The sequence below is a fragment of the Cryptomeria japonica genome, chromosome 8, assembly GCF_030272615.1.
Source record: "Cryptomeria japonica chromosome 8, Sugi_1.0, whole genome shotgun sequence".
Taxonomy (NCBI): domain Eukaryota; kingdom Viridiplantae; phylum Streptophyta; class Pinopsida; order Cupressales; family Cupressaceae; genus Cryptomeria; species Cryptomeria japonica.
In genome coordinates this window covers 106,204,520-106,217,160 of record NC_081412.1, presented here as the reverse complement: position 1 = coordinate 106,217,160, position 12,641 = coordinate 106,204,520, and the positions used below count along the sequence as shown (strand labels likewise).

The window sequence follows — 12,641 nt, the reverse complement described above, 5'->3', positions numbered from 1 at the left end:
ATGCAAATTGTCGAATCGACCCATAAATTTCACCATTTCTTCAATGAAGTTACAAGTCTTTTACAACAACATCTTGGCAACAATCTTTGCCTTCTCTCTCTACTCTACTCTAATTGCTATTCTATCAACTAGCTAATCACCTTCTAACTACTCTCTATCTGTCTTCTAACTGCTTACTGCCTAATGCCTTTACAAAATGAAGAGTCGGGGTTTATATAGTGCCCATAATACAATTCGATGGTTGAGATCAATTCGAGATCAATGGCCAAGATTTTGCAATGAAAACCCTAATTAGGGTTTGTTACAACCATTACATAACATTTAATGCTCGACCAATGATAAAATTGTATTGCTTGGACACATGTCCTCCCTGGAAAAATCGACCAATGGATAGCCGAGGTAGGTACATCAGAGTTTGTGCCACCTTCCATGAGTTAGGTACATTGAATCTGGAAATGCTAAGGTGGACCACACTGACTGGAGAAGTGATGAATAGGATGCCACCTCGTCTGACACTTGTAACTTGGTAAATATTCAACTTGATGTTGTTGAGAAGCTAGCTTTAATTAATTCATTTGGAACTATCTGCTTCTTCAACGAACCCTTTGCTCTAACTTCTTGTGTCCTTGATGTGTAGGATGATTGATGTACCTCGCCTTGGAATACTGGATTGGAGAAGTCGCCCTTGATGACGTTAGTCCAAAGAAGGTCGTCCTTGTCGATGCTAGGCTGGATCGAAGAAGGTCGCCCTTGATGACGTTAGTCCAAAGAATGTCGTCCTTGTCGATGCTTGATCGTCCTTGATCTGGCTTGATTTTCCTTGAGGAGAGTCTTCCGACTTGTAGATCTTTCGAGCTTGGAGTCGCCATCTTGATACCTACACAACATTTCACAATTAATAATATATCTTGAAATCTAAAAATTAAACTTTTAAAAGGAAGATTCAAGATTTTAATTAGGAAACTTCATGATAAATCTTGAGTTATCATTTCCTAATTTAGGATTTTCAAAGCAAAATTTAAATCTTCAAAAAATGGTGCCAAGGTGATTACGCCATACCTCCACTTGGGAATTAATTCTAAAAAAATGATGCAAAAATAGGAGAATTCGCTAGGCAAAGTGTAGATCAAAGCTCTCCCTTGGATAAAATGCACCTCCTCTAGCCTTCAACACCTTCAAAACATCTGGAATTTATCCTCCAATCTAGCAAGAAATGCGCCTCTCCAATAGCCTTCAAGATGGATTTCACCTTCCTTAGTCTCCACACTTGGTAGAAATTCGCTCCACACAAGCTAGATTTCGCACCTCCTTCCTTGCTTCTCCAAATCGCACTTGAAAGGATGATTGAATGATATGAATTGTGAAACAACACCTCCAATATATAGAGCGCTCACCTTCTACATCTCTCCATAGGCCGACTTGGAAAACAGGCCAAAAATAATTAAAATTTAATAAAAGGAGAGGCCGACCTTTATAAAATATTAAAATAATATCCCAAGCACTCTCTTTTTAAATTTAATTTAATAATAATTAATTTAAAATGCCTTTACAATTAAAAATTTTGATTTTTTAAAGGCTTAAATTAATTATTAAATACCAACGCACATTTATCAAATGCAAATTTAATTAAAATATTTCAAGGATTTGGCGAATTTGGCATTTAATACAATTTGAAGGATATTGGCGCCTAAGCATGATGAAAATATCACTTTGTTAAGAATCTCGCCTTGGTCCCTGGGAGAGGGACAGGAGCGAATTTTGCATTTGTGCCCAAGACTGTCGATTCTTGGAGTCAATTCCTTGTTCATCGTCCTTCGAAAGACATTTTTGACTTTGCATATCCTTGCCTTGACGTGGTTTTGGAAGGGAATGGTTGATTCCATGAAAATCGCCTTGGTCCTTGAGTGAAGGACAAGAGCGCCTTAGCCATTTTTATCAAGTCTTGTGGTCTTTGCAACTTCGTCCTTCCTTGTAGCGCTTTTAAATATCACTCCAATCTTATGCCTTGACCTGGATTCGTCCCAATTTGGGGAGGAAGGCTTGATAATGTGTTTTTCGCCCTGGTCCCTGGGAGAGGGACAGGAGCGCCTTGGCCATTATGGGTTCCCTTGTGCTTTGCAAACTTTCAAAATTATCTTCAATGGATTGATTAAGCCTCCCTTCCTTCATCTCAAACTTGAAACTTGCCCTACCTTTGCCAAAAGTTTGTCTTATGAGAAAATCGCTCTGGTCCCTGGGAGAGGGACAGGAGCTTCCTTTGAAAATCACTCTGGTCCCTTGGAGAGGGACAGGAGCGCCTACTGCAACTTGGGTTGATTTTCTCCTTTATAGGCCACTCAAGTTATATTCAACGAATAAAACATACTTCTCTTGACCTCCTCAAATCGCGAAATCACTTAAATCTTGCAAGGATAATGGAAATTTGGAATTCAAGCTCCGGTCCTTCAGTGAGGGACAAGAGCGATTTTTCATTTTTAAGCCAATTCGTCCTTTGCTAGTCTTCCAAATTATCTTCAATGGATGAATCTTGCCCTCTTTTATTCATTTCAATCACGCAACTTGCCTTGCCTTTGCAAGAAATTTGTATTTTTAGAAAAGAGGGACGGTCCTTCAATGAAGGACGGGAGCACTTTTGGAAAAGTGGGACGGTCCTTCAGTGAGGGACGGGAGCACTTTTGACATCTTGGCGTACCCTTTTGTTCTTTAAATCTCTCAATTGCGTCCAAGGCATAAAACATCCTTCGTCCTTCCCATCCAAGTCAAGTTTTGCCATAAAATATCAAACAAATAGGAGAAACTTGAAAAAGTGGCACGGTCCTTCAGTGAGGGACGGGAGCACTTTTTGTCATTTGGGTTGATTTACTCCTTTGTAGACTACTTAAATTATATTCAATGGACAAAACATCCCCTCCTTGATCTCTTCCAATCATAAAATTGTCCCGATCCTGCAAGAACAGTGCAAATTTGAAAATCAAGCTCCGGTCCTTCAGTGAGGGACAGGAGCGATTTTTGTCCTCAAGGCCAAATCACTACAATTTTCATCTCAAATTTCCTTTGCTAGGGAAGATTTCACCTTACTTCATGCTATGAATAAAAGTTAATGTCCAAAAAAGGTCTAAAATTGTGCATATAAAGAAAAGCGCTCTGGTCCTTCAGTGAGGGACAGGAGCGAATTTGACCTTCTAGGCAAAAAACTTCATCATTTCATTGTCAAGTTTGGATGCTCTATCATGCTCATTTCGTCCTTCATTGTGTCTTTGATGTTTCAATTTGACCAAACAAGGCCAGGAATGACTCAAATAAGCCTTTTCGCCTTGGACCCTTGGTGAGGGACAGGAGCACTTTGCCTTGGTCCCTGGGAGAGGGACAGGAGCGAAATTCGCTCTGGATCCTCAATGAAGGACAGGAGCGAAATTTGACTTTTTGAACTCTCTATCAGGATAAATTTTATGGAATATAACATTTAAGTATAAGAAAGTCACTTATACTTTAAGTTATATTCCATATATACTTTCAGGATGTTTGAGAGTGGTTTCAGACCTCCAGAAGTTATATTGCAAAATCTAGTTTTTTGAGGTTTTTCAGTTTCTAGACTTAGTCAAATTTCAGGATTAGGACATTCCAGACTTAGCCAAATTTCAGGATCAGGACTTTCAGACTTAGCCAAATTTTCAGGATCAAAACTTCACTCCAGCAGGACTTGCTATCCTATTGATCTCCCCGACAGCACTCAAAATGCAAAGGCTAACTAACAAAACCCTAAAAGACCAAAAAACAAACCCCAAAAAGCAAAAAAGCAAGGGTCCCCATTTGCAATGGGACGATGTGTGAAAACGTCACAACAAGTTGGCAGATGCTAATTTTTGTACCAGTTAAATGAGTAGAAATAAAATGATAATATGTAACAGAACAATGAGGAAACATAAATCTTTTTATACTTGTCACAACAATCATTCATTGACAGCAGCATTTGAGGGTGTGCATAAAGTGGCAAGGCCAGTTTTGCTCCCGATTGCTATCATAAGGTTCAAACCTAAAGAAGAATAGAATAAAAACGATATTTAGTTAATAAGGAGATCCCACGTGCCAATGAAAGCATGCTGGAAGGCCTCAAAATTCTCTCCTAATGTCATGGTAAAGGGGTAAAACTATTGAATTATAATACAGTATACCAACTAAAATGAAACTATTGCACCTGTATATTTCATGGCACACTTGCCGCACAAGAAATGAACATGTATCATCAGCCTAATCTATACAAGCCATTTCATAGCACCACTATTTGTACCTCATAGCTAAATGAAAATGTAACAATTGCAGCTCTTCAATATTTTTGAATATGCAGTAAGTATAATTTTAATTTAGAGAACCTGAAAATTGCAGCTCAAGTAATAAATGTGTAATATCCACCCAATCTAGACAAAACCATAACCAACAGACAAACTGATCACAAACCGAACCACCTATCATTCTTTCATTTACCAATAGAGACTTCCAAAAAGAAAATCAAACGAGAAACATTGAAATCTCCAACTAAATGAGTATGACTTGTACAAAGTAAATCAAAATGAACTGGGACATGCAAGCTTATGAGAAAAACAATCAACGTACCTCCACCACCACTCATGATCCTCAACTGCTAGCTGGAAGTAGGTCAATGCAATGGTAATGAAGGCTGTCACAATGATAAGGATGATGAAAACAATGAAGAGGATGCTGTATATTGTGTAGATTTTGTGACCCCATACACTTGCAAATATATAGTATAGCTCAATGTAGATTGCACTGAATGGCAAAAATCCTGCCATGGCCATTTGAGAGATGGTCCCTCTGTAAAATGGCAAAGGAGGAATTTCTCTGGGGTACTTTGTGGTGCGGCAAGGAGCTTGAAACTCAGCCTTGCTGTTTTTACCAGCAATACCACCCAGAACAAGCAGAGGAGATGTCACAAGTGTCCAGATAAGGAGAATGACCATGATTGTGCCAAATGGCAGAGCTGCAGTTGCATTGTAAGCTATAGCAACTGTATTCAGGAAGCAAAAGGTTAGAAACAGAGGCCCACAAAATAGGCAGCCGGTCAACAACAGATTCCTCACCTGCAATAGACAATAAAAAAGTTAAATCATATTCATATCATGTTACAAAATTATTATACTAGTTCTGAATTGACTTCAAAAATGAAAAAATATATACCCAGTTTGATCCTTCAAGTTGATAATAGAAAGAAGCGGCAGTGTAGCCTGCAATGCCAGATGTAAGGGCATATATAACCACAAGGGCTGTGTATAGGGCACCCCTGTTGTAAGGATAAAAAACACCTACCAGTGCAAGCATGAAGATGAAGATGGCACTGAAATGGCACATTAAGAAGATTGAATCAGGCAAATGCCTAGCAGAATGAGAAACTAATATTTTTGGAAAACTCCCAACCAATTAAAAGGCACTAGAAAAACAACTCCGGAGCAATAACGCCCTTAGTCATTAGAATATATTTATGTATATCATATTTATACTTACAGAGCAAAAAGCTGAGTCCCAGATCCAAGAACAGCACAAAACAGAGACTTGTGTTGAGGATATCTGAAGACATCTCCATGAATGTACTTCCAACCTGTCTCCTCTTGGTCATCAGTAGACTCCTCATCATGAGAATACCTTCATGGCAACAAAATCGGTAGATTTCTGGGTAAGGAAATTATCATTTTAGGATTTATCAAGCAAATGAAATGATCAATTAATTTCATTGACTCATGACATGAGATATTATGCACAAGCAATCATGTAATATTTACTTCTACAGGAGTTTATTTTGCCAAACTGTACAATCAAATCACGCTTTCTTACTTGATGAAGTCGTTTTTGAGAACCCGCATAAGAATAGTGGCAAGAAATCCAGTCAGAAGAAGAACTGTTACACAAGAATTGATAATGGAGAACCAGTGAATTTCCAAATGCTGTGGCAAAGAAGATTGCTTTGCATATTTATCCATTCGCCGTTCAAAAGGAACTTTAGTCTCCACCCACTTAACAGAGTACATGAAATCAACTTCAACTTCCTTGTCCTCGGTAATGTCAACTGTGAAACTTGGATCTGTGCGAACATTTATTTCTATGACTCTGTCATTCTTGTAATAAATTTCGAAGTGGATATGTTTGTATAGTAAATATCTGGCACCATTTGGAAGTGCCTTATTTTCTTTCTCAAACTTTCCAATGAAACCCCAGATTGGTAGGTCATCATAGTACATCTGAAAATAATAATCCTTTCTGATAGCTTCCCTAAACTTTTCTAAATCCTCTTTTGTCAGTTTCTTACTGCAAAGTAGTTCAGAATCTTTGTTTTCTTGGAAATCAAGCTTGTATCGAGCATCGACCATCCTATCACCATTCAAGACCTCTCCAAGATCTTCCCTCTTCTCATTGACTTTATCTACAATTGCCAATTAAAATGGAAACTGGTTAACAATGGGCCAACTCAGATACATAGTTATTACATACTACAACACTACACAAAGTCAAATAAGCAGAAAGGTCCAAACCTGGAGGGCAGAAAGGCAAATCAAAATATCGATATGTTTCACTGCACAACAAATAGAAAAATAGTATATTAGATAGAGAGAGTGGCATTGAAGGAAACAACGGCATTTAAATTTAATACAGAAATTTAGTTTAATTTTTCTCTCTGGTTTTATCAGGAATCAACTGTGCTAAGATTTTTATGAAACAAAAGCTTTGTATGACATGCTAATGAAGTTAAAATAAATTTGATTTTAACATAATGAGAATCTAGGCTCAAAGACTAACCCATCATTATTCAGATGACAAAGTCCAAAGCTCCAGTAAAGAGATATTCCTACAGAGGATAAGAAATAATTGCCAGAGGCCAACCAATCACGGTGACCAAAAACATAAAAAGTTAAAAACAGGAGTAATCACCCCAGCCATGGAATGGCTAACACTCCCCTGCATATCCAAGAAGAGCATTTGCCCTGCCCAATAAGACGATATCTTTTCTCTGTTTACTCAAGAAGTGGGCTTGTCTTGCCCAACTTGGCATTGGCTCAACCAAGATACCTTCCATGGATTTGGCAGTAACATAGTTTTGGATTCTAATGAGTGCGGCAGAATAGATAAGCATCTGGCCTCTTGCCATAGAATAGCATCGAACCCTAATTAATGAAGCAGAATAAACACAGATCTGGCCTCTTGAATTGCTTCCTGCAATTTCTAAATACACCAACTAGAGAATTTTGAAAAAAAATAACTACCCTCTTAAAAGAATTATCTCCACTCAACTAGATTCTTGATCTAAGTGTCTTCTCTATATGGATCATACTCAACACTTTCTAAAGTGGTGGTGCAATTGATCCATTCCACACTTTCTCTACACATTCTCAAAATTCCTACTACAAAATTCAATCCCAATGTGCTCTAAATCTTTGGACCCATTGTAGAGTCTAAAAATGTACCTGACTACATAGAAACGTTATCTTCCATTGAACTAGATTCAGGATTCAAGTCCTTGGTTATATCTGCTTAGTTCATTTTTTTAAATGGATGCTTGACTCTCTTCCTCTCTATCAACTAGTATAGATATCTCAAATACATCTATCTAAAAAAAGTTGAGAGATATCAGTCTGGAGCTAACTTATTTAATTAAGAGTTATTTTATTTTACTTCAGAATTATTTTATTTATTACATGGACACATAAAAAGCCACCATTAATTATTTCAGCAATTCTTTTGTTTGTGTTTTTACCGTTATAAGTGGAAATATTATATACTTATGTAATACTTTTTAGATATATATTTAATATTAAATACTTTTTATTTGACATGTAAAGTTATTATTATATACTTATATAATACTTCTTAGATGTATGCTTATTATTAAATACTTATTTATTGACATGTAAATGGCCTTTGAATTTAAGGGATTTTAGGGTACATGATCACGACATGAGACTCCTTGCTGGCACTGTATAACACCACTTGATGTAATAAAATAGGATTAAATTTTCCCAAATGCATCCCATGGTCAGTCTACCAAAGGATTCAAACCCCTAAAAAAACATGCTATTCCTTGGTAAGTCTCGTGTGTGAGTACCAAAGAACACTAAGACAACAAAACTAGCAAACGTCAATAAGATAGCCATCTGACCCATAGGATTCCCTCTGTTTATCATCTTCATGATCTACAAATCGAACATATGACCATATACCACTCCAAAAAAGCAAGATTCCAAGTAAAACGAACACACCCATAACCTAAATATGCTGCCATAAGTAATTCCAGTGCAAATCAACTTATAAGCTTTCCATAAAAGCTTCAATCACAACAATCAAGCAAAACTGGTAGAATTTATTTTAAAACTAAAAACTCATTCACAGTAACAATCTTCTAAATAAGTGAACATACTTTTATAGGTCCTACAGTAATTAAGTCCCTTCACCACCTCCAAAGATTTGGAGGCAATTTGAAGAATTTTCATGCATCTTGTTGTTTATATATTAAAAAACTAGCTAGCAGATCTTCAAAAACGCATTTTAGAAATGATTTATTTTTCTAAGTCAATATCCTCCATTTATTAATCCTAACTCGTGTTTCCCTAAAATCCAAGCAACTTGTCCCAATGCCCAATTGTGCAGTGAAATTCACCCTTGACACCCTATCTGCAAAAAGACACCAAGCACTATACAGGGATATGCTGCCAGAAACTCAAGCATGCGACAAACTTGCCATAAATGAGGAGTTTAAGTATTGCCTGAAATGTATGTGGAGCACTCCAAATCGCAGTGACACTGTCCTCAATCTGACATGAAGACTTACATACTAGCGAACCTTAAATCGCAGGGGACAAACTACTGTTAAAAACTCAAGAATTCATTTTGTGACAGGTGGCACTTGCAACAAAACCACTAAATATAAGGACAACCTCCAAAACATATGTGTGCAAATCAAACACTCAGTGTTTACACATTGTTCCATCCAACACTAAAATCTAAAAACTCTCAACCCCTGGATTGTAGGGGAAACACTGTTGCTGAAAGATGAAGTGTGAACTGCATAACACAAACGATGTTTGCAACGATCCCACTTAATATAAGGTCAATCCAAATATGTATGCGTACATCCAGCATGCAGTGTTACACTCTTCCATCCAACATTAAAATCTAAAAAACCTCAACCTGAGTCATAGGGAAAACGTTGCTGCTAAAAGCTGAAGGATAAATTGCATGAGACAAACAATGCTTGCTACAAACAAGCTAATATAAGGTCAACACCAAAATGTATGTGCGCAAATCCAACACAGTGTTACACATTCTTCCATTCAACAATGAAATCTAAAAAGCCTCAACCCCTGAAACATATGGGAAACGCTGAATTGCTCGGGACGAATAGTGCTTGTAACAAACTCACCGAATATAATGTCAAACCCGAAATGTATGCGTGTTAATCAACACAGTGTCACACACACTTCCATCCAACATTAAAATCTAAAGACCCTCAACACCCCTGAATCACAGGGTAAACACCGCTGCGAAAAAGGTAGATGGCAAATTGCTTGAGACAAATCGTGCTTTCTACAAACTAGCTAAATATAAGGTCAAAACCAAAATACACGTGTGCTAATCCAAAACGCAGTGTTACACACGCTTCGATCCAATATTAAAACGTATAAACCCTTAAACCTTGCATAGTGAATAAACACTGTTAAAAGATCTTGGATGAATTGTTTTAAACACGAGGTGCCTGCAACAAATTCCTTAAATGTAAGATCAAACACGAAAATGTACGGGCTAGGTCTAACACACGATATCACACACTCCTCAATCCATCATAATACTTTCACACTCTGACCCTTCTATTACGGACGACGCTGCAGGTAGAAACTGACGGGTGAATTCAGTGACGCGTAATGCCTGCAAACAAATTCGCACAAACCCCCAATATATACGTGTCACTCCATGACACAAGTGATGCTTGGTACAAACTCCCTAAATGTAAGGAAAAGCCCATGGATCCAACATTAAGAACTAAAGATTCACTCAATAAAAGTACAAATTCTAAATTTATGCGTCTCAATTTTACACACGCTACTCCATCCGACATTGATACTTAAAAACCCCTAAAACACTAAATCGCACATCTGACCACATAAAAACTCAATCCTAGCGCAGATAACTACGATCTCTAGATTTCTCGTCCAATTCGACAAAATGAACAAAACTTAGACCCTTGCAATTTTATTTTGTCGTAACATTCTACCTGGGATTACTGAAGGGGCCGACTTTGTTGGCGTAAAGCGGAACATGTTCTCCCTTGCTGTATTTGTGATCTGAGGCGCCGCCATGAACTCCGCATACAATCGCCAAAACCAGTGCTAAAATAGCCGTTGATTTATTCAGATTCCCTGCCATTATTTTTCCTACGTTTAAGGAAAAAAACCTGCCTGGGCTTCGAACAAAACCCCGATACAGCTCCGAATGTGTCTAAATTACTTCCATGAGCTTGTCCTTTTTACTGTAATGGATTGATAGATCCATCAAATCTGGCGATACAATGCCAACTCCCTTGCTTCATGGAGGGTCCCTCTTCCTGCCTCGGATATCGTACCCGTTAGCGAACGATCACATCGTGGGTTAGAGGCTTCAAACATTTGCCTTGCATGTCAATAATCTCACATTATAGCGCTGTGATGATGTTGTCCGTTTGTATTAAATTGTGTGGATGTATTCTTCTAAGGGTGAAAACTCATTATTTTTATGGATGTATTCTTCTAAGGGTGAAAACTCATTATTTTTATGGATGTATTCTTTTAACGTGTTTCTTATATGAACTACCTAAATCATTCATGTCTATGGAGAGACTTCAACAAGATTGTAATGTTTAGAGCTATTAGATCATTTTAATAAGTTTCTAAATTGACATTAAAAAATATTCAAAATCTAATTTTTAAAATATTTTAAAAGGAAAAAAATATTATAATTTTATTTTTAAAATATTGTAATTTAATATATATTTTTTAATAAATATGATAAAATGATATAAAAAACTTGCTCACAAAATAAAAATCTTAATTTAAAAAAAAAAGGTCTATATATTCATTTTAAAAACAAGAGTTGTGGTACATCTAGAGTCCCTGCATATTTGCTAAAAACTAATGAGTTATTATTTTTTGTGAAAATAATAAAAGGATCGCTTGTTGTTTAGATTTCATAGGGAGCTTAGTGATTGATGTTATGTGGTTTTTGGCTTCTCTAGTACCTAAAGCCGACTGTCTTTTTGTTTGCCGCCATTTTTGTTTAGATATTGAAACAAAAAGAGGTGTGGAAGGTCAATTAGAGAATTTTTGGGTCTATTAGTTGCATACTCTTGTGTATTAAATAAATGAGGTCAATTGATAGGCCATTTAGCAAGTGATGTTGTTTGTGCAACAAAGGTCTTAATGAAGAAATGATGTCTTCAAATCAACTATGCATCCACTTAGAAAGATCCAATTAGGAGTTTAATAAAATGTATGGAATGAGAAGATAATTAAGCTCATGTTATGTTCATAATAGGGAGAGAGTGAGAGAGGGAATGGGGAAGAGTGACAGAGAAGGGGTAAGGATATAGAGATTAAAAAAACATAAAGAGAGAGAGAGAGAGAGAGAGAGAGAGAGATATTCGGGACAAGAAGTATGGAGAGATAGCGATAAAGAGACAATGAGATAGATATAGAGGCCTAAGAATAGTGAGAGGGACAAAGAGGGAGAGACATAAATGAATAGAGGGACACACATCTAGAGATAAAGGGAGTAGGAGGAAGATTGATGAATACTAAGAGGGGCGGTGAATTAGTATACCAAAAAAAACTGTAACCAATCTTTTAAACAATTTAGCAGATAACCGGTAAAACAGATTCACTAATAAACCGGTTAAGATAAGTGCAAACCAAATAGCAAACAAAGCATTCACCCACAAAAGCACAATCACCATAACACAAGATATTTGACGTGGAAACCCAAATGGGAAAAACCACGGTGAGCAGAAACTCACAAGTAACTATCTGTAGAATAGTAACCAAACCGGTTAAGGTCATACAATGTTCTTCACCAGAACATATCCTGTTAGGAATCTAGATCTCTGTTAGGAGATAAGTCTTGTTAAAGACTACCTTGTTAAAGGATTTCAAATCCACAGTTGTGAACCACCTTGTTAGAAAATTTACAAAGGCTTTGTTGGGCCTACCTGGTTAAGGGTTTCAGACTTGTCAAAGATATTAGTAATCAACAAGTGAATGATCTAGACAATAGCACAATATGCTTAATTAGATCCTTGACAGCTCCTTGTTAATGCATTTCAACATTACTTCAGTCTTCAATATCTCCACACTCCATCTCTTCACACAGGCCTAATCTTCTCTTCGAAGATCGCACATAACCTTTTCTATTCTATGTCTCATACTCTATCTCATACATGCAAACCCTATACATGATGTCCTTATAAAGGAATCTGATTTCATGTCGGTCCAATAGAATTAGACTACAAGTTCCTAGGTACAGTGCATCTAGACACATTTGGTAACACGACACAAACACACTACCAAAGTGTCGATGGATGATAACTCATTACACATTACAGTAATACCAGTTGG

At 37.0% G+C, this 12,641-nt stretch overlaps 1 protein-coding gene across 1 annotated transcript in view; it reads right to left on the bottom strand.

Annotated features, from left to right (window-relative positions):
• LOC131062455 (transmembrane 9 superfamily member 2) overlaps positions 1 to 10,661 on the bottom strand; it is a 28,460-nt gene extending 17,799 nt beyond the window's left edge. Inside the window, exons 1-6 of the mRNA XM_057996118.2 lie at positions 10,271 to 10,661; positions 6,540 to 6,580; positions 5,845 to 6,430; positions 5,518 to 5,655; positions 5,194 to 5,350; positions 4,612 to 5,096 (exon numbers count right to left, since the gene is read on the bottom strand). Of these exons, the coding sequence (XP_057852101.2) occupies positions 4,612 to 5,096; positions 5,194 to 5,350; positions 5,518 to 5,655; positions 5,845 to 6,430; positions 6,540 to 6,580; positions 10,271 to 10,422 (1,559 nt within the window). The 5' untranslated portion in view covers positions 10,423 to 10,661. The remainder of the gene's footprint in view (positions 1 to 4,611; positions 5,097 to 5,193; positions 5,351 to 5,517; positions 5,656 to 5,844; positions 6,431 to 6,539; positions 6,581 to 10,270) is intronic.
• Between the last annotated feature and the right edge of the window lie 1,980 nt (positions 10,662 to 12,641).